The 23,118-nt window shown below is 33.0% G+C and overlaps 1 protein-coding gene across 1 annotated transcript in view; it reads left to right on the top strand.

Annotated features, from left to right (window-relative positions):
• LOC129224171 (membrane-bound transcription factor site-1 protease-like) overlaps positions 1-23,118 on the top strand; it is an 85,656-nt gene that overhangs the window by 46,415 nt on the left and 16,123 nt on the right. Inside the window, exons 19-27 of the mRNA XM_054858588.1 lie at positions 221-300; positions 392-427; positions 2,206-2,362; positions 11,669-11,739; positions 11,829-11,882; positions 13,013-13,090; positions 17,502-17,645; positions 19,402-19,524; positions 22,618-22,744. Of these exons, the coding sequence (XP_054714563.1) occupies positions 221-300; positions 392-427; positions 2,206-2,362; positions 11,669-11,739; positions 11,829-11,882; positions 13,013-13,090; positions 17,502-17,645; positions 19,402-19,524; positions 22,618-22,744 (870 nt within the window). The remainder of the gene's footprint in view (positions 1-220; positions 301-391; positions 428-2,205; positions 2,363-11,668; positions 11,740-11,828; positions 11,883-13,012; positions 13,091-17,501; positions 17,646-19,401; positions 19,525-22,617; positions 22,745-23,118) is intronic.

Below are 23,118 nucleotides of genomic sequence, written 5' to 3'. Positions count from 1 at the left end.
TTTGCGTAAAACAAATCTTTAACATTCTGTAACATTATTTAGTAAAGCAAAATATTATCTTCAGATCATACCGCATATTATTATGGATTGCAAGTTACTTTTTTGAATTGGTATGGCTTTGAGTTTTGAATTCTTAGAATTCCGATTTTTGCAGATTAACTTGGTTAATAATATGTTTCTATAGTGGTTTAATTTATCTTTGTTTTTTATACTTCTGCAGGAATGGTGATCATATTCATACAAATTTTAAAGATATGTATCAACATTTAAGAAATAATGGTTATTATGTTGAAGTTTTAGGTAAGTATAACTTATAGTATTAAATTTAATTTTGTTTCAATAATAATTTGTTTTGCTTCTGAAGTAGTGATCATGTAATTATTTAATATAGGTTCACCTTTTACTTGTTTTGATGCTCAGCAATATGGTAAGCTAATACCACTCTTTACTTGTTAGTTAGTTTTTTGTTTTTTTAATTTTAAGTTATTGGATTAAAGTGTTTAAAGGATAGTCAAACCTCATTAAAACAAACTCAAAGGAACTTTTAAAATCAATCTGTTTTAACCGTAGTTTGTCTTATCCAAGCAACAATCTGCGGCAAATAATAGGAAAAGGATCCGAAATGTAGTTTGTCTTGTGGGTAATTCGTTTTAAATGTGTTCAAATTAACAAGGTTAAACTGTATATTTCCTAAAACCTGTCTGGTATTAGGAAACATTTTGCATATGACACTACACACTGCCAGAGCCTATGTGACTGTTATTGGGAGGAAAGAGAGCGTATAGGCAGCTAATATTTTACTGTATTTCTTGTTCTGTGTATTGTGTTGGAGCCAGCCATTGGATGGTGTTGTGTACGAGCCATTGGGGGAAAAAAACAACCCCTTTCTTGAACACTTTTCACTGGAAATAAGTTTATATTTTTTATGTATAAAGTGACAGATTCAATCCTGTTATTTATTTCAATGATAAATTTGAACCCCCCCCCCCAATCCTTTTTATTTTGAAAATTTCCGTCTTGAGAATTTTTGATTCACTCTTGACTTTCACTCTTGATTCTCTCCTCCCATTATTGTGAACTGTATATAGGAATCAGTTTTGAATTGTAATTACAGTACAACCTTGATATCTTGAATCTCTTGGGAAGGGAAAAAAATTCAAGATATAGAGGTTTTGAGTTATCAAGGTTTTGAAAAAAAAAAAAAAGTATAAAAAATAAGAAAAAAGAGATAAATGAGAGATAAATAAGAAGAAAAAAATAAGTCATTATAACTCTCACAATGACATGTAGACATAACACATTGCATAAAAAACAAAGACTAACAATTCCTTTTAGCAATTCACTAATATTCAAATTTTCATTTTTTACAATTTCTTTGATCATAGTTTTTTTCGATAGCTTGACGTTTTTTTTAATTATTGTTGAAAGTGTACTGGTAAGGATTTTAAAATTAGCAGCAATTTCAATTTTCTTCATCAGCACGTTTTCGTCAATAAACTTCAAAATTTTAATTTTATCCTCAACTGATGACACATGCTTTTCACCAGCCATTTTGCAGGAGTTAAAAATCAGACTAAAAAAGAACGAGTTTTCGTTGGAAAACTGGTCAACTACAATAACTCGACCCCCTGTTGCCAAAGTGAGCGCGTGTTCCAAACGAGAAGAAAAGAGAAAGAATCTAATCTTTAGAGAAAACAGACCAAAGATGTCATCACCCCCCTTATACCAACACTCCCCTATTCTCTTACCCCAATCCTCTATTCTCATACTTTCCAGGAAAAAAGGGGTGAAGTGCTACGTGCAGCCATAACTGGTTCTGCTACAAAACTTTCCAATGGAAAAGCATCAATTAAACCTTGCTTCTGTGACAAAAATTTCGACATAGCAAGGGTTCTGAAAAATAAATTTTGAGATAACTATAGAAATCACTTGAGAGTTTTATGCAAAATGCAGGGGAAAAACTTTTTTTCGAGATATCAAGGGTTTCGAGATAAGGAGGTTCGAGATATCAAGGTTTGACTGTACACAAAATGGTTGACACAGACAGATTAGTAAGGATGTTTAAATCTTTAACTTATGACATTTATTTCTATTTGTGCTCAATAATAAGTGCTCATTCTTTAAAAAGATACTGCACTAAATTTATTCATGTAGAATATATTTTGACAGCATTTCTATTATGCAATTTAAATTTTTACGCTGCAGGTGCACTGCTGTTAGTTGACAGTGAAGAAGAATTCTTCCCCGAAGAAGTCTCAAAGTTAATCAAGGACATAGACAGTGGTCTTTCTCTTGTTGTCTTTGCTGACTGGTACAATGTATCTGTTATGAAGAAAGTGAAGTTTTATGATGAAAATACTCGGTAAGTTGTTCTTTTGGCATGAAGTGGGGTTGTATGAAACTGTTGCCTATATTTCATGTCATATAATCCTTTATAATAGTCCTTCAATTTTCATCAGTAATATTACTTATAATCTTATAGTTAATAAGTACAGTCGACTCCCGCTACAACACGATTCGACTTACACGAAATGGATATAACGCGAGTTTTTCCCGAGTAACAAGTTTTAGGGGTAACGCGAACCCCTCGTCCGTAGTACGAATTTTTTCGGAAGGAAGTATAGGTTTCGTTATTGGGTCCTAAATATTGATTTTGTGAATATATTTTATCCCTATAGCGTTACTGATAGTGGAAGTTCCCTTCACCATACTAGTCCACGCATCGCTTTGTTAGTGCATCAAGTTACCACTCGGTGTCTTTGTTTCTTTTTTCTTTCTAAATATTAAAGTTGATGCAATAAAATGGCACCATAGTGCACTGTTTCATCTAAAGTTTGTAAAGATTGGAAGAAAAATAAAGTTTCTGGAAAAGAAAAAATCTTAAGATATATTTGATATGCTTGAACAACTAAAATGTACGTCGATGGTAGCACGACAATAAGTATAAGTGATGTACGTACCATGTAGTTTTATTTTATGTCTTTCCCTGCCATCAACCAGTTATTTTGAGCATCTTAACCATTTTTTATGTTGAAGGAAGCAGCTTTTTATTTTGTCAAAAGTAGTACAAGTAAAAGTACAGTTCTTATTTATAAAAAAGAATTAATATGTAGTTGAGGAATGTTTTAAAGCAGTTTGAGGGTTGTTTATAAGTGTCTAAAAGAATTTGGTATGGTTCAAAAAAATGTATGCATACCCTTTTCTACAACGCGAAATTTCGACACGTGAAGAGTCTTGGAACGCATCCCTCGCGCAAGTCGGGACTCAACTGTAATTCAGTTGTGTTAGTGAATTTCATATTGCTAGTTAAAGATGAAATAAAAAGTACAGTATGTTACCAGTTAAATAGAATGACTGTTTCAGACCTGTTTTTCTGAATAACTAGTTGCTGGTTGACACAATGCATATTGGTCAAACTGGTACTGTAGAATGCTGTTAGTTTTCCTTAGCTGAAACCTCCCACAAATTTTCACATGCATCAGGTCTCTTCTGATTTTATCAAAATAGTTGCGCAATCCCGGAATAAAAAGGATGCAAATTATAAGTGTGGGGAAAAAAATATTCAACAGCTTGTCCAAATTAGCGTCAAAAAAAGATAGAGATAGTGAGTGCGAGGAGAAAGTGTCTGTCCCACATATTACCCTTTTTAAAATGGAATCTATCCAAGTGTTGGTCTTGGCTTTCAGAAACAGGCAGTATGTTTCTCTATCTTTTTTTGTTATTTGAATTATGTTAAAATAGTTACATTAAGAATAAGAAACAAGCATTTATGGTTTTTCGTTTAAATTTAGATACAATCAATATCTCAGATTACTTAGAATAATGATGTTACTTTTTAAATATTTTTTTTAATTAAAAATAATTGTTCTAGGGACAACCACTGTTATATGGAGGGGGGGGGAGCACTATTTTGAAGAAAATTTGATATTTCTTTTATTTTCAACATTTAAGGCATTTGTTTCAAACTTGGATGGTTGAAATCATTCGCATTTGGTTTTCACATACTTAAAAGACTAGCTTTTTTTTATATGTTTCTTTGAGGCCAAGTGTCATGCCTAATATTATTATCTTTCTGTTATTGTGCTGCAATCTTTTAGCATCCCCATTCTATTTACAATATTTCTTATTATTTTCTGGATAGTGCACAATACAAAGCATATTGAACAGAAATAGGAATTTATTTGTTAAAAAAATATATATTTTTATTATGTATTGAACAACATTGTTTGGAGCAAGTGATTGCTATTCTGAACTCTGAATTATTAGCCGAAAGTGTGGTTTTTTTTCCTCTTCACAATAAATAATATAATAAAAAATATTTTTAGAAAAACACATAGTTAAAAATTACTGTGATAATTGACATTTATGATGCAAAAATTCGGCAATTGATTGATTGAAAGAAAATGTGAGACATTTTTAAATCTGTCATTCATTGTAAAAGTGGTCTATCTTAATATTTTAAAAGTGCGTATTTGTTTGCTAGATGGTAGCACACTTAGTTATATCTTGTAGTATCAGGGGCCAATCCAGGTTTTTTTCCTCACTACCTATTTTTGTGAAAGTATTGCATCAACATTCTATTTTTGTGAAAGTTTTTTTTTTATTTTATCAGCATTGATTTTGTGATTTTTTTAAAGGCACATTCTAATTTTTGTTAAAAACAATTGGAGAAACTTAAATGTTAGTTTGATGACAAGTTCAAATATCATCTACTATTTTTTTAGTAGTTTTTTTTTGGGGGGGGGGGAGGGAAAACTGAAAACCTAGAGATAGGAAAAATACCATTGTATATGAGCTCAATAAGCTTTGTACTGTATACAATTCAGGAAAGCATCTGAAAAACGGCTACCCCCCCCCCCCATAACCGATGTTAAAAGATTACTGAAAGTTGAGCGCCTAAGCAGCGAAAAATGAGTTTAAATACTACGAAAAAGTTGTTACCTAAGCGATTGTTCATATAAATCTTCTTAGCATTTTATTTATGAGTAATATTCAGGGTCAGGGCCCAGTGCAGGCTGAGTAAACTCTGCCTGCATTGGGCCCTGAGTGTAAAAGTGAAATAAAGCACTTTTCAAAAGGTAAATATCTAATGACTAATAGTAGCTTAATGTTTGAATTTTTTCTCTTAAGGAAACATTTAATAAGGGCTTTGTATAATAAGGGTAGTAAAATCATTTACAAACAGATACACTACTTTTACAGTGAATAACACAAATGTAGGTTTGTGCACCATATAGGAAATCGATTAATAAGCAACTTCTATCCGATCAGATCTACATGTTATAAGTGAATAAAACTGACTGGAAGCTACTGCAAAGCAAAATCAATAAGCAGTCATGAGTGCTTAAAAATTAAAAAAAGAATGAAAGAAGAAAAGTGAACCAGAAACATTATCTAGTGAAATCTGTTTAAAACAAATATGTCCCACCATTTTTTTCACATAATTTGTCTAATGCATAAAAGGATGTATCCTCCTCAACCGTTTCAGGCACTGATATTTTCTGGTAATTTCTTTTGTGTGAATCTGTATTGTATAATACAAGTTCTTGAACACATTGTCTCTGTGTTTTAGGATATGTAACATCTGCTGATGTCCCCCCCCCCTTTCTTCTTAAAATATTCCTAAAAATTTCATTTCAAAAATACAATTACACAGAGCTGCCAACTGCTATGAAAAAATCGTAATTTCTACGAACTACAGCCTTGAACTACAACTCTACAAAAACAGGTCCAAAAATTAGGTTTTTCTTCTTTTTTTATAACCCTAAAAAAATTCCCATCAATACAGATATTGTCCACATTAGTAATCATTTAGTTGATAATGCTAATGTTCTAAATTTTTGCTTGGAAGTAAACAAAAAGAATTTATCATACTAAATGATAAAATAATTAAAAAATTAAATATTTTTTGAAAATTACCTGGAACTTGTCTTAATGTAAATTTATCGTGAAATCCTGAAAGTAACCATTCCATCAATTATACCCCCCCCCCTTTTTAACAAAAAGTAAGATTATTCTGTAACCCAGTATATCCTCGTAATTTTTTACCAATTTTCTTCATTTGCCACAAAAAAAAAAGATAAATTAAATAAATAAATAAATAAATACATTAAAAACACACACACACACACACACCAAACATTTTCAGATCTGCTTATCAGAACGTTTTTAGAATTCTTGTTCCCACCTCCATGTGCAGTTTTTTTTTTTTTTTCCAAAAAAACAAAAGTAAAGCAAGCAATATCACACATGCAAAAAATTTAAAAAACTCATGCAAAAAACAGGTCTAGGGATTGCCAGTTAAAGGGATTCATTTTATTCTGCTTTGTCTTGGCCCGTTTTGATGATAGGGCGCCTTTCCTTTTTGTCAAAATTGAACTTATTTGAAACGAACAAATTCGGAACTTACACTAAAAATGAACAAACTCCAACTTGACGCCATGTGGGAAAAACGTTGTCAAAAATTGTCGCAAAACTTAGATATAACCTGTGAATAGAACTAAAAAGAACTTTAAAAAACAGCTCGATAATAATTGTCCCCCCCCCCTCCAACTTAAATTTATCACTTTGTTTTTGAAAGTAGGGGGGGGGGGGGAGATGCTTTCTAGGATTTTACCATCGTAAATTATTCATTATGTCCGTTACATTTGTTATGGAGCTCGTCCCCCCCTTTCCCCCCAATCTGCGCAAAACTCTGCTACGAATTTAGATTTTCAAAAATTGGCAGCTCTGCAAGTACATGTGACCAGGGATGCCCACAAGGGGGGATTATGGCGCAAGTTGCGCCATCAAAATTTTTGGGGGGGATTTTTTTTCCAGAAGGTTTTTTTTCTTTAGAACATGAAATTTTCGAAATTTGGAATGAAAAATATTAAAACTCATTCAATAATAAATAGATGCATTAATAATGCTCTTTTCACGTACTCTCTTACGGGCCGTCGCAGTAGCTAGCACCCCCCTCCCCCCCTAGTTTTTCAGAAGTGGGGCTGCCAATTTCATTTTAGCGATGCAACTAACGAAGAAAAAGGGAAACTCTTCGTTGTTTTACAAAATTAAAATAGTAATTATAAATGAACAATTGAAATAATAGTGAAAAAAAGTATTTTTTCTGTAAAATTTGAATAGCAAATGTAATCTTAAAATACAATTTAGGAGCATCCATGATTCTCTTTTATTAGGAGTATCTAAGTAAAGGCCGCAAAAATGTACGCTTCAAACATTTTTATTAACGCAAAAAAAAGTATTCAGTACAGTACACTCTTCACTAGGCAGCAGAGTGGGTATGTCTGCCTAGTCGGAAACTATGGGCTCGGATCAGATTAAAGTATTGCGCATAGAGTAAAATTAGCTTAATGGGAGGGATGACCGGCGACAAAACTAACATTCTGCACGCCTTGTCTCTCGGAGGTCTTGGTTATACAAAATCATGCTTCATGGTTCTTCAGTTAAAAAAAATAAAAATAAAACACATACATAAATAAGACAGCTTCATTAGGACAGCCCACAGGATAGGGGTCGCCGAAACATTCCCATATGTATTTTTTTTTTTTTTTGATGAAAAATGTTGTAATGAAAATCATTGCTAAGTGGAGAAAAATGTATGGGTCGCCGAAATAAATTTCAAATAGAGAGAGAGAGAGGAAAGAAAAACACCTAAATGTAAAGAGAGATTGAAAGTATTGTAATGAATACTCACACCAAAAGTTCTAAATGTTTGAATGTAAAAATCGTAAGTAAATCAAAGCTTGATCAAGAGATGCAGGTTGCATATTTAAAATAAAATGAAGTGGAATAGAGACCTAAGGTATCGCAGAAAATTACCACATCCGTTCAAATCGTTAAAAGTCCTTTCTCTAAAGCCGCAAACGCTTGTATTGCAAGAAAACAAAAATATATTCGGCGAGAAATTGAAAACTTTATTATGGAAAATCCAAGCAAATAATCGTGTTTGGCAAAGGAAAATTAGAAAAAAAAATCACAATGTGTTTATCAATAATTAAAATTTACAATGAAGATAGGAGTGACCATACTGAAAAGAAGAGTGGAGAACTCCAAATCCTTCTTTTTACGTCCCCTAAGCTGGCCTGGATGTGAGTTTTTAAAACTTAGGTTTTGAAAAAATCTCGGGAAAACGTTCTCCAACCCCAATCCTTACCCTAACGTCATTTAAGATGGCCTACACCTGAGTATTTAGGACTGCAATTTCGGAAAACCGTGAGAGTGCTCCCAACGTAACCTCTGAAAAACGCCCTCTCAATTAATCATTCACATCATTCAAGGTCGAATAAATTTCGTTTTTGGACTTTAATTTAAAAAAAAACTCCCTAAGGTTTCCCAAAACTGTCGTCCTCCAAATATTACCGAAGATCCTCAAAAATTTCATTGTTAAGACTTAAATTCAGAAATTTTTTCGGGGGAGAACTCAAAAACCTTCTACTCTTCTAACAGTATTTAAAATCGTCTACGATTGCGTTAATTAAATTTCAATTTGTAAAAATTTACCAGGGGATTACTCCGAATATCTCCACCCATTAACATCAACAAAAATCTTCTAAAATTGCGGTTTCAACAGATCGAATTTTTTTCAAGAGAATGCCTTCCCCTTCAAAACTCCCCCCGCCTCCTTTCATCGAAGGTAGGCTTAAATACGTCTTCGGAGCTATAGTTCCAAGAAACTGGCGGTGCACTAAATTTTTAACAAAAAATGTCTCCAATTGTGTTTCTAAGGCTTCAAAATTTCGGGGGGGGGGGGGGCACATCCCTCTTCTCCTTAATATAACTATAGATCGTCTAAAACTGAATTTTTTGAACGACAATTTTCAAAATTTTCCCGGGGGGAGTCCCGGACCCCCCTTTACGTAATCAGAAATAATTCCCAATTGGGAATGCGTTCTTGAAGTTTACATTTTGAAAAATTATAGAACGATGACCCCGAGTCTCTTCCTCTCTCAACATCACCATAGATCGTCTAAAACTGTATTTTTTTAATAACAATCTTGAAAATTCCCGGGGGAGAGCCCCCGGACCCCTTCTTCGGAACATAGTTAAATATAACGTACGATTTTGTTGGGAACTTAAATTTGGAAAAATTATCGGGAGATGCTATCCTGGACCTCCCTTTCTCACAAACTTAAAATATACTTTAAAACTGCATTTTTATATCTTCAATTTCGAAATAATGCAAGAAGGTAACTCTCCGACACTCCCTAATTCTGATTGAATATTATCCTTACGATTAAATTTATATTGCTAGTAATAAGGTCTAGTAATATGACTATCCCTGCTAAATCAGAAGCCAAATCTTCTCTCTCTCTCTCTCTCTCTGAGCATTGAAACATGCGTTCGAAACAATTAAGGGGGCGCCAAAAGCGTCCCCCCCCCCGTTTTTTTGACCTAGCGACGGCTCCGGTACTCTTTCCAAAATTTAATAACTGTGTCTCCTTTTCAATGAAGGGAATATCACAGACGGCTATAAGTTGGTGTCCGTTTCAAAGCTGGATCAGACGATTTGATATCTTTTCAATTTTTTATAAGTTTTCTGGAAGTAGCACAATTTTGCATGATGAATACGTGTGACAGTGATGAGAGGGAGAGAGGTCAAAAATATTTTAGTGTTTGTAATGATTCTGACCATATGCTCTAGTTTACCATTGATTCATTTGCACCTTGACAATCGTTAAGAACCAGTTTTGAAGTTTGCGAATAACGTATTTTTTATCACTCCAATCGATAATTAATATATTTTATTCATTAACTAGCTTAAGATTATGAAGAATTTTTCTCATTTCACTTTACTCCCATCTTCTCTACCATTTTTAAACTGATTGCTTCAATTTATCATTAGATCATTTTCATTAAAACTTTCAGTGATGTTGGTTTTCGCTCATGGAAGTAGAACAGTCTGTTCTCAAGGTGTTTAAATTATTTTTCGTAAATCATATTTACTTTCTTCTATATCTGATATGTATAGAAGGATATTTGATTCGTTAAAATTTCCGAGTTCTGATTTTCGATGTGTGCTGAATAGCTGAATCCATTTTTGAGGATTTCCGACAAAGATCTGTCATAATGTACGTGATCCATCTTTTTTGGCTATGCGACTACAATTTTGGAAAACTTCCATAAGAGCTCCCCCACTGTAACGCCAGAATAAGACTCTCTTTATCATCAAGAATCATCTAAAACTCCGTTTCTAGTACTGCAGTTTGGAAAAATTTATAGGAGAGAGCCCCCGACTCCCACCTTTTTCCTTAGCACGATCAAAGAAAAGCCTAGAATTGCGTTTCTGGAATATCAATTTTAAAAAATTGCCGGAGGAACGGCACTGAAATTCACCTTCCACTAATATTATCAAGATCTATCAAAACTGCGTTTTTAAAGCTACAAGTTCAAAAATTTAAGTGGAGAGCCCCTCTTCCTCCCCCCCCCCCCCAATCTCGTCAACATTATTTAAAAAATCGTCTTATATTTGGTTTTTAGGGCTTCAATTTCGAGAAAATTACGGGAGAGCTTCCAAAAACTCTTTTGCTTAACGTCACAAAGGTCGGCTACAATTGCAATTTTAGAGCTTCCATTTCAGAAAACCGCTTTTCCCTCAACCATAGATAACGTTTTTAAGACTTTAATTTTAAATATTTTCCTGGTGCGAGCCCTAGGATCTCTTCTTTATCTAACATTGCCACAAATAGTCTAAAACTCGTTTTTAGAACCACAATTTTGAAAACAAAGGAGAGCTCTCCTTAACACAACGTTAAAACTATCTACAATTGCACTTTTAAAGTTTCAATATTGAAAAATTACCGGGAAGGGGTAACCAACCCTTTTGTCCCCCTAACATCACCAGAGATCGTCTAAAACTGGGTTTTAAAACTGCAAGTTCGAAAATTTTCCGGGGGAAAAACCCCAGGGCTATCTAAGTGACAATAAAATAGGATTCATATTGTATAGATTCGTATTATATACATTTAATAATGACTCCATCCCAAGCCAGAAAGTTGAATCCACTCTTCCTGTAATTATTCATTACGTTTGAAAAAAGAAAAAAAAATAAGGTGAAGAAAAATTCAGGAGCACCCAAAACTTGTTTACTCAAGGTCCACGTTGTAAAATTTGGGGAGGCAAGGCAGGTCAACAATTCAATAATATTTCAGTTCAAATGGTATTTTTTAGCGCTAATCCCTCCCCCCTTGAATTTGACTGGAAATTATACACCTCCAAAAACTTATGTTTGACCCGATTCGAAAGTGAGAAAATTTTTGGGGGGGATTTTGCGCCATTGAGTTTGGGGGGGATGGGCTCCCCTGCATGTGACCACAAAATTTTTACTGAGGTGAAGACTAATTCCAGCAGATTAAGAGGTTTTTCTTTTATTTCCTCTGCTGGGGGAAAATTTACCTTTGCACTTGTAATTTTTCATTTTATGCCATGATCAAGTTATTCACAGAATCTCCATATTTTATCCTGTAGGATTATGTTATCGCTCTCTTCTCAATAATTACAAATTAACTGATTTTTGTTCTCTAAACTTGAGAAAGATGGAAAAGAGTGGTTCATGTTACTGATCATTTTTAAAGTGTTTTGATTTGCTAATGCTTCTTTTTTTTCAAAAACTTTCTAATAATTAATTGACATTTTAATAGAAAATTTCACCCTTTAAACTTTCTTGTAGACAATGGTGGATGCCTGATACAGGTGGTGCTAACATTCCTGCTTTAAATGACCTTCTTTCACCTTGGGAAATGGCCTTTCAGGTGAGTTTGAATATTCTTCGCAATTTTTCTTGGTTTTATTTTTGAGAGTGATTTTTTAAAAAATAAGGAATTTGAAATTTATTTTTAGTGATGAAGTGTATGAAGGTGATTTGACTCTCGGCAATCACGAAAGTAAGTAGAAAATTACTTCTTTGTTTTGTTGAATACTTTTAGTTGAAATTGCTCTTTACAAGGCAGTTAACATCATATTGCCTCAAATGAAAACTTCATTTTGAGGTAAATTTTTTGACATGAAAAAAGCTATTTTTGACATGCATATACGAGGGCCATCCGGAAAGTAAGTACCCGTTTGTAAAATAAAGACACAGAAGTAAATATTAACAAATTTAAAACATTTTTATTGAAAAGAGTGTACCTTAAACTACTTATCCATATAATCTCCAAGCAAATTTAAGCATTTGTCATAACGTATGACGAGTTTTTGTATTCCTCTGCCGCCAGCCGATTGAAATGTGTAGTCGCGCATTCTTTAAGTTCTTCATCGCTGTCAAATCTTTTTCCCCGCCAAAAACTCTTTGAGTTTTGTAAAGAGATAAAAATCTGAAAGGGCCAAGTCTGGGCTATACTGTGGATGGTCGAATATTTCCCAATTGAATTGCTGCAAAAGTTGTTGTATTATCCCCGCTGCATGAGACCTGGCATTGTCATGGAGGAGAATGACAAGGGCCGAACGTTTCTTTCGTTGAGAAATTTTATCACAGCCCTCACTTCACAACTGGCGGCGTTCTCAATTTTTTTAAACATTATGAATGGCCACAGAAACAGCACAGGCAATGCTAGCGTCACAGAACTTGCAACAGAGAAGACAGATAAGCCACTGAAGCGGTCTGACCTTGACTGGCGGCTACTCGCGTCGTCAGCGCCTCATGCGGTGGAAACGGGTACTACTTTCCAGATGGCCCTTGTATTTTAGCTGTTGGTTTAGGCAAGGTATCTTAGTTTAATTTCATAAGAAAATAAGTTGTGGATTAAGGCTCAATTACTTGTTGTGCAGTTTTAAAGAATAATGAATAAAATGAATAATTAGAAAATTCTCAAATGTCAGTTAAAAAAATTAGTTTATATAAAAGTAAGTTTTTTAAATTCATTCCTCTTCTTTGTTAGGTAATGAAAATCCAAATTAATCATATCATAACTTTGTCTCTGTGCTCTCTGCCTAAAATTTTGTTTTGTAAATCATATTATTTAGACTTTCATTTAGATGCTCTACGTTGAAATAAGTTTTGATTATGTCTTTGCAGTGTATTATGCTTCTGGCACAAGTATTGCTCGCTTCCCAAAGAATGGTCTGGTTGTTAGCCAAACCCTCAATAACCAAGGTAACAAAAATTTCTTCTTTTATGCTGCAAAAGTTATGCTTTGAAAGTAGTATTGAAATCACATCTCAAAAAAAAAATTTTTTTTTTTAATTTACTGAAAATTTTCTGTTTTATCGTCTTATTGTTTGCCCCCCCCCCCCTCCAAAAAAGGAAGATTTAAATACTTAAAAGGAAACTTATTTTAAGAAAAAGAACAAGCTATATCTTTGAAAATTAAGAATGATCAAAACTCATACATAAACCTATACTGTTTCATTACAGCTGATAGATAGCCAATGTATGTTATGTTATGAATGTGTACATATTGTTTTTTTTTTTTACTCTTTGTATTATGTTATGTGTTGTTGTGGATGATTATTTATTTATTTTTATTATTGTGCACTGTAAACTTGCCCTAAATGTGGTTCCTATTTGCGTAGTGGAAGCTGGTTAGTAGAATGGGCCGAAAAAAGGAAATTTTCAATAAGCAACTTCTAATAGCAAAAAAAAAGTAGTGCATTGCCATCCTAAACATGGAAATAATTATTTAAAAAATCAATATTTATGTCTTCAGATCGCGCACATTGGCTGCAAAGTTTGAAAAAAAGATAAAAAATGGCCAATTTTTAAATATTTTTATGAAAATCTAAATATTTAAAATTTTTGTTTTTCCCCTTTTAAATGCTTCATATTATCACTCTTTTCATATTTCTTTGAAAATATTTGTGTTTCTTTACAGTTTTTAGTTTGCGCATAAGCCGCAAAGTATCTTGAAATTCATGAAAAATCGACGTTTTTAGCTTATTTTGCACGTAGCAGTAATTCTTTTTTGAGTATTTTTCTATTATAATCATTTTTACAATGAATGTGTACCATAATACTCTTTGTTGGAAATGCAATTATATTTTACTGCATTAACAACCCAGGATCCACCACAAGTAGTTGGTTACACTTTTGAGTTCCACACCTTGCAAATCCCAAGAATAATAGTTATTTACGGGACTTATGTATTAAAAAAATTACATTCACAATAATTAGTGATTGCAATACCGGTATGCCGAATACCAGTATTTGGAGCAATTTTGCAATTTCGTAATACCAGTAGTTGTTAAGATAAAATACCGGTATTTTTGGTATTAGCTGAAAATAATAAATATTTTCTATTAAATAAGTTTCAATTTAACTTATTAAATACCTACTCATATTTTAAATATGCATTTCTTTTTCCATGATATAGTACCCAAAATCAATCTATTGATGTATAAATTTGACTTCAAAAGCACGAACTAAAAGAATATCATTAACCAAAAGTAGCGGAAAGATTGCAAAATGATATTGTCAGGATGGTAAAATTAATCATATTTTCGTACGTTTTTGTGCACCAAGCTTAGTTTTTTTCCATTTTCCCTGATCACTCACTTTCCCTTTTGTGAAAGTTAATTTCGAGTGCAATTCTGAATGCATTTGTCCTATGAACAGCTCATTCCAACCACCAATTGCAGTAATATTTTATGTTTTTTTTTTAATTATTTGTCTCAACAACTCTACTTAGCATAACAAATGGTAATTTGTTTGTCACCAGTATTGGTTTGTTGTTCTGTCTCGCTATTTGGCTTTATACTTGGCAAAATAACATTAAGAAATTATGTAGAGGTTTGAAAGTTTGCATAGAGGTACTGCATAATCAATCAAAACATTTTTTCAGCTGTTTACACAATTATTATAGTAAAGCATTTTGAAAAGAAAGCAAAAATGAATAAGAGAAACTAACAAGGTCAAATTTAGTCAAACTTATCGTAAATTTTAATCCAAATGGCTAATAAAAAGCAAGCACAAACCTCTCCTGCTCAAGAAAAAATGCTGTTAATATTGGAAAAGTATCATCTCTTGGAAAGGTTTCACGGAAGTTTGTTGTTTTCTTTAAACTTTCATTTTATCAAAACATAGAATCATAACTTTCAAATGTATAATTTACGAGTGTCTTCATTCCTTTAGTAGCTTAGTTCGAAAAATATACAAACCATACAATACCATACAGTACATGTATTCAATTCCTTTACATTTTGTCTCTAGTCCACTGCCATGACCAATAGCTTTTTCTCAAAAACAGCTAAGTAAGCATTTCTATGAATCACCGGATCCACGTTGTTTAGAAGATGATCAAACACCCGACTTGTAGATTTTATAATTTTAAATAAGTGTACAGGTCCATGTTTCACGGAAGTTTGTTGTTTTCTTTAAACTTTCATTTTATAAAAACATAGAATCATAACTTTCAAATGTATAATTTACGAGTGTCTTCATTCCTTTAGTAGCTTAGTTTGAAAAATATACTGCCCGTTCTCCGTTAGTATGTGTTAACGAATGCTAATGACTGAAAGGTCTTGGTTTGGGGAGAATGAGATCAATATTACATTTTACTTTCGGTATTACATTGACCGTCAAATACTTTTACTCGTTTTTTACGTCAGTTTTTAAAACTTTGATTTCTTCCGACCGAGTTCTTTCTAAGTTAATTATATTTAAATTTACAAAAACAGTTGAAGCTTTACCCATAGCTCAGTAAATACTCTTTTACACTCCGGCAGTTGTTAGGTTATTGAACTGATTAGTGAGTCAGTAGGTTGCGTATTTTGGAATGAAACAAGATATGGATTAGTGTGTAAAACTTTATGTTCGCCATCACCAATAAGAAAATTGAGTCACAAGTCCAACTTCAGACCTTAATTCAAACTTAGTAACTTGTTTAAAACAATGTACAGTCATTAAGAATGTTTTTTTTTTAAACACATAAGTTCTTGGAAATTGTAGCGTAACACAAAGTGCACCCCCTACTTGTGGTAGGTTCATCTTGTTGTTAGGATGGGTGCTGGGTTCTTAATGCAGTAAAATGTTATTGCGTTTTCAACAAAGAGTTGTAAAGTACATATTTATTGTGAAAAACATTATAAGTGGGAATCTCAAAGAAGAAATACTGCAATGTGCAAAATAAGCTAAAAACATCGATTTTTGGTTAACATCACGATACTTTGGGGCTTACGCACAGGGCCGGATTTAGGGGAGGGCAGGCGGGGCTACTGCCCCGGGGCCTCCACAACAAAATTTTTACAAAATATCCTTACTTTCACGGGTTGAAAATATCGGATATATACATATATATCAAAATATTTGGATATATATCAAAGTATCGGATATTTTCCAAAATATGATGATCTTTTCGAACCCTGATTAGGGGCCTCCACTCCTTCGTTGCCCTGGGGCCTCCTCACTTCCAAATCCGGCCCTGCTTACGCGCAAACTAAAAATTGTAAAGGAGCGTAAATATTTTCAAAGACATATGAAAAAAGTATTAATAGAAAGTATTTAAATGGTATTAGAACAAAAATTTGAAATATTAGGATTTTTATAAAAATATTTAAAAATTGGTCATTTTTTACCCTTTTTTCAAACTTTGCAGCCAATGTGCCATCTGAAGACATAAACATTAATAGTTTAGTCATTTTCCTCATGTTCAGGAAGGCAATACACAACTTTTTTTTGCTATTAGAAGTTACTTATCGAAAATTTCCTTTTTTCAGCCTACTCTACTGGTCAGGCTGTTATAGCCTTTACCCTAATCTACTCAATTAAGGAGTTTCCAATAGATAGGGCAAAATATAAGTAATTTGTCTGTAATTTATTTTCTTGTTTTTGTTTTTATTCTATATGAAATTAATTTTTTCTCTTGATTCTCTTGGTTGAAATACACTGAATTAAAATGAATGCAAACAAATAGTTGCTGGTTTTCCCACTGCATTTGCAACCTTATTATTATCTTTTTAAATTTGAGTTTGAAGAGAAATCACTGAAGTCAAAAATGTAATTCCTCTAAAAATTTTCATTCTAAATGATGATCTTTTTAGTCTTTACTGTGACAAGCAGGCTACTGTATTACTAAATGTCACATTGCTTGTCTACCTCTGCTGTCAGTTTCTATGAAATAGACCCTTGGGAAGTTTAACCAGTAAATAAACACTTAAGCACGATTTCACTGTCAGAATTCATAATATCTTTAAACCATAACATTTGGTACGTGGCAACAAAGACATTTTTATTTATGTGTGAAATTCTCTAAAAATGAGAACTTCTGCTTCAGTTTTTTTTTTTTTTTTTTGTGGTTTAAATAGAAAATTTACAACAATACAGTGAATGAACATATTTAACCAGCAGCACTGTTTTCACATTTTCTTTTTGGAATTCTTTAGATGGAAGTTATTACCGTTAATTCATCAAGGAAAATGCTATTAAAACCGTATTTTTTAAAATAAAGTGTGTGAACTGTTCATTCCCTCTATCTGACTACACCATATGCAAATTAAATTTTTATCCTCTCGTAACCAAGTGTGAAGCAGTCTACTCTGCTTTATTCTGACCCTGGTTTATTTCTCTGCAGGCATGGAAGTACTGAAAGGCCAAGCCGACAAAGTGGACAAAGTCCCCATCCTGGGGCTGTATCAGACGACTCATCGACCTTCGGCAGGTCGCATCGTTGTCTACGGGGACTCTAACTGCCTGGACACAGCCCACATGCAAAAAGGTTTGTCTCGTTCATGATTCCTCTCTGAATGTTTTGCTGGTGTCTGGAGTTAGAAAAAAATAATGAATGTAATTGGAGTGCAGTAAACTCCCGATTATCCGCGGAATTGAGTGGGGCAAGTGCCCCGGATAATAAAAATTGCAGATAAACCACAAAAGGCTAAAATGAGGCACTAATAAGGTAAAAATTGTTTTTCCTCAAAAACTTGGCTGTATTGATGCATAATACAGGGTGTCTATAAATGATGGACCCGATTTTAAAAAATCGTATTTTCAAAAGTTCTCGACAGAATAAAATAATTAATGCGTAAAGTTAAGGAGAAAAGTACCAAGTTTTTTTTACCTTATAAATGTTCGATATGGGACCCTCTTGTCACACGGCATACGTCCATTCGATAATCTAGTTCACTCCACACATTTTCTAACGTGTCTCTGTTAATGATTTGTAATGCTGCAGAAATGCATTGTTTCAATTCTGGGAGTAACAAAAAAAAAAACTTGGTTGGTAACAAAAATTACTTGGTACTTTTCTCCTTAATTTTACGCAGTAATTATTTTATTCCATCAAGAACTTTTGAAAATATGATTTTTTAAAATCGGGTCCCTCATTTATAGACACCCTGTACTTTCTATAAACAGTGAAAATATGTTCTGTACAGTAAAAATGCTTTGTATTTTTACTCAACAAAACTTGACATCAATAAAGAACAAGTATATGTACGATGAAGAAAGTGCAATAAATAAATAAGCAAATAAATAAATTAAACAACTGAGTTTAAATTTATAATTTTTTGACAAAAAAAAAGTTATTGGTGTTCAAAAATACAGGTTCCTGATTGCTAAATGACTCGTGGATAATCGATAGTTTACTCTTCTTTGGTGTGAACAGGATTTGACAAGTTTTTCGATCTCTTTATGCATCATCTCGCAAGAAAGCTGGAAGAAAAATTTATTTTCTCCTGGTAGTTGATGGAAAGTTAACTTTTTATGAGGCAGTGGGTAACAACTTCCCATCCCAAAATTAATAGAACTTGAGTCATACTTGCCAACTTTCAAGCATTAGGTGTAAGTTTAAAGGTAGGTTTAGGATTTTATATTTAGGCCCTGCATTTTTTTTTTCTTTTTGTGAAAAAATAGAATTTTTTTTTGGCATTTTTTCAAAATACATTTTTTGGCCTAAAGTACTCTACTAGGAATGACTCCGAAGCTGTGGAGGTTTTTTACTGATATTTTGCTTTTAAACAAATTGATTGAGTTTAAAAGTGATGAAAGAACTGTTTTTGCAAATGAAATTTTGTAAAAGGTCTAATTTTAAGGTATGAAATATTGTAAAGTGGCAGCCTTCACGATATAAAAATTTGAAGGGGTCGTAAAACGGATCTAATTTGATTTTGAGCTGACCCCTGAAGTGCACATTTTGACCACTTTTTTTTCACCTTTACCCTTAGGCTAACATTTTTTACACAATCTTTCATGGACAATTTTTTTTTAACTTTAATTTCAGAACAAAAATAATGAATAAAATTTTTTTGCAACGTCGAGAGAAGCAACAGTTTTCCTAGACCCTTTTCAACTGCAGCTATTCTATCCTACTTCGATGTGTATGTGTACACACAGCTCTTTTTTGAGTTTTGAGATCCATACCAGTTTCACTTGGTGTTACTGCAAAGATTTCAATCATTAAAAACTAATTGTAAACTATTTGTATCTGTGTTCCAGCTACCAAGTTTCTGATCTCTAATTTCCACCATTCACAGATTGCTTTTGGCTGCTGGATGCCCTGTTGCAGTATGCCACGACGACCCATTTACCTCCTATATTCGAAGAACTGAAGTCTGATGAAGTTCTGGATGCCAAGAGCTTACCTCAGAGGATGGAAGGTGAAATTTTATCAGGATGGTTTCAAAAGGGGGGGGGGGGGAGATTGTAGAGGAATGTAGGGCAAAGTGAAGTGGTGAAATAAATATTTACTCAGTTTTTGGTGCAACCTCTATGGTAATATTTTCCACGAGCACGACCGGTAGCGACCGGTTGGTTAATCACGTGATGGCAATGACGTCAGCGGTTACTAACCGGTTGTTCACAAACCAATGCTTCATCGAATGCTTTCGGTTGATCACCGGTTACTTACCCAGACATGGCACAGACAAATAACACTCTTGTGAAAAATATTTATAATTGGTCAAAAATGTCACGTGGTTCCATCAACCAATCAACCAGCTAGGGTTGCGGTCCACAGGTAGATCAACCGATGAGGCTCATAAAACGACATCGGAAGCAACCAGTTAACCAGTAGCTCTCAAGATCGCTGCGGTTAGCAACCGGTTACTCACCGGTCAACCATTGAGGTTCGTCGAATGCAAGCTATGTAGTAACACATGTAGCCTATTCCAGTCAAGAGAAAGTTACCTCTGACAGGGTTCGTACGCTCCTTACAAACTCCTTATAAACTCCTGCTTTTTAGGAAAAATAGATAAGGGCCCTTAAAACTCCTGACTTTTGCAAAAATCTCCTTATGAACTCCTTATTTTTGATTCTACAAATCCTTGGTCTTAAAATTTTGACCCAAAGACTATGATAAGTGATGTTCCCAAATCAAAAAAATGTATGAAGCAAGTTTTGTTAAGGCTTACTAAATTAAACCAAGTTTTAGAGAAAGATGGTGATGATATTTTAAAGGAGTATAGTTCCTTTTTGGAAGATATTGTTAAAAAAAAATAAGTTTGATTTTGAAAACTTCAACTATAAAGTTGATTCAGTAGACACATTTTTTTACCAGTATTTCAAGTGTGGAGAATTTTCCAAACTATGGGACATTTTCAAAATGCTTATGATATTTTCACATGGACAGGCATCAGTTGAAAGAGGCTTTTCTGTAAATAAAGCTATAGAAGTGGAAAATTTAAAAGAAAATTCTTTTATTTCTCAACAAATAATTTGTGAAAAGATCAGAATTGCTGGGAGTATTTTTGACGTTAAAATCACTAATGAAATGAGAGTATCTGTGTCATCAGCACGTGCAAAATATATGCTATACTTAGAGCAACAAAAAATAGAGAAAGAAACAGACAATTTGAAAAGAAAGAGAATCTCATTAAAAGAGGAAATAGAATACTTACAGAAGAAAAAAGCTTGTTTGGAAAAAGATGTGAACGAGTATGAAATTGAAGCTGATGATCTTTCGGCAAAGACTGAGACAGAAAAAAATATAAATTTATTCATCAAATCCAATAATTTAAGAAGAAGCATTAAAGAGAAGAAAATTGATATTGCTGAAATAAATGTACAAATAGAAGAGAAGGAAAATGATGTGCAAAAATGTTCCAGTAATGCAGCCTAGGAACTTCACAGGTTATTTCAGTTATTATTATTGGAGTTTTATTGTGTTAGATTCTTATATGTTATGTTGGTTTGGCAGCTTTTGGTATACATAACGTATTATATGCATGGTGTAATAATTTTTCACTTGCTCTCATTTTATTGGCTTTTGCTAGATGTCTAATAGTTTCTTGTCTGTTTAAAAAGAATATAATCTATATTTTTTCTTTTGACTTACTTGGGATTGTTAATTATCAAATAGCATAGTGTAAAATTATGTACCTAACACTTGATAAGTTTAATATTAGTAATGTTTTTATAAAAGTTCTTTGATAAAAGGTTGCTGTGAAGGTTCTGTTGGAGGAATTTTAATAAACAAAAACTTGGAGATATTTGTTTTAATTTTTGCTCTTTGTGACGTTCTAATGATACATTGGCCTTCTTTAAGATTTTTTAAAATAAACAGTAAAACCCCTCTAATGCAGATACTTACTCTGGATATTTTTTTTTTGTCCGTAATGGAGGGGTGTGCACAGGACAGGGGTTTAATAACGTTGTTTGCCTTGCAATAGAGAAATGAAAAATCGTCAGCATAAGAGAGGTGTCTGTTAGAAGGGGTTTTACTGTAATTTCTTTAACAACCTTACCTTAGTATATTTATACATGCAATGTGTTGCTTAAATGCAAAAGATGAACAAAGGTTTGCACATTCTTTCCGAAGTATGAATTTTAAAAATAACGATATTTAGACAAAAACCAACCTCCTTAAAAATTGAAATAAAACTCCTGCAAAACTCCTTAAAAACTCCTTATTTTTTATTTGTAATTTTGAGTATGAACCCTGTCTGTAGGTCAAAGCACAAGATAATACAAACTATTTTCAATTATTACTCATATTTTAACTATAATTATTTTTATGATTATTATTACTCATATTTTAATATTTTGTCATTAACAGATTTTTTTTTTTTTGTTTAGTAAATGATAAAGTTCTTGTTACTAACACTTTTAAATAGTAATTAAAACCTATTGATATTCAGTGGAACATTTATTCATTTAATTTAAGCTTATTTTTATTTTTAATGATTTGTATAATTAGTCAAGTGCATAAACGGCAAAGTGAAATAGTTCGTTTCATTTACTAATTTAATCATTTACCAAATCACTTATGTATTTATTTATTAATTCATTCATTCACATTTCTTCCTTTAATAGTTCACTGGTTTATTCATTCATTCACTTATTTTCTTATTCATTCACTATTTTATTCACATTTATTGTCCCTCATATACTAATGAATTATTTTTTCATTTGTTTATTGTTTCATTATCTATTCGTTCATTCTTTTATTTACTGATTTGTTTGATCAAAAATATCGTCAATAAACAAATAGACCATATTTCATTAGAAAAATATTTTATTTTTCACTTTGTCCCGTAAAAGAAAAAAGAAAAAAATTAAAAGTACCGAGGAATTTCCTCGGATGACTTTTCATCCAGAAGCTCACACTTCAAACAACCAAAACATGTGTCTGCAGTAACTTAAAATTTTTGTGCTTCAAAACGTTGGTTAATTGATTCATTTAATTTTCAGCACAAAGGTATTTATTTGTTATTCGTTAGCAAAAACAATGTTCATATGTTGGTTCTTTGCAGGTAACCATTTGTACCGGTACTCCAAAGTGTTGGAACACCATCTCGGTACTCCTCACACTCGTCCTCTGCCCACATGTCCTAGACTCAGTTGGGTTCGTCCACAGCCCCTGAACAAGTCTGGACCAAGGTAAGAGAGATGACATTTTACTACAGTCAAACCTCGTTATCGCGACACCCGGATTTCACGACACTCCGGATGTCACGTCACTTTTTTAAAGTCCCGAACCTACGACATACAGTTTTAATGTTAAGTGGCTCCGGGTTTTACGACAGTTTTTTTACGGCAACTCCAGTTACGACGACACTTCTAGCTGCGCAGATGAGATCAAATATTTCTTTGCAATCGAAAAATGTTCAGTAAAATAATAAAAACATCTGGAAATGTTTGTCGTAAGAACTTCGGACTCTGACAAGAGATTTGACCAGGCATGACGCCTCAAAAATGGGGGGGGGATGAGTAGATAAGTTCTGAAAGGTACAGGTTTCAGATTTTGAGAAGAT

Source organism: Uloborus diversus, chromosome 6 (genome assembly GCF_026930045.1).
Source record: "Uloborus diversus isolate 005 chromosome 6, Udiv.v.3.1, whole genome shotgun sequence".
Classification (NCBI taxonomy): domain Eukaryota; kingdom Metazoa; phylum Arthropoda; class Arachnida; order Araneae; family Uloboridae; genus Uloborus; species Uloborus diversus.
Note: the sequence above shows the minus strand (reverse complement) of the source record. Positions and strands in the feature narration are given on the sequence as shown.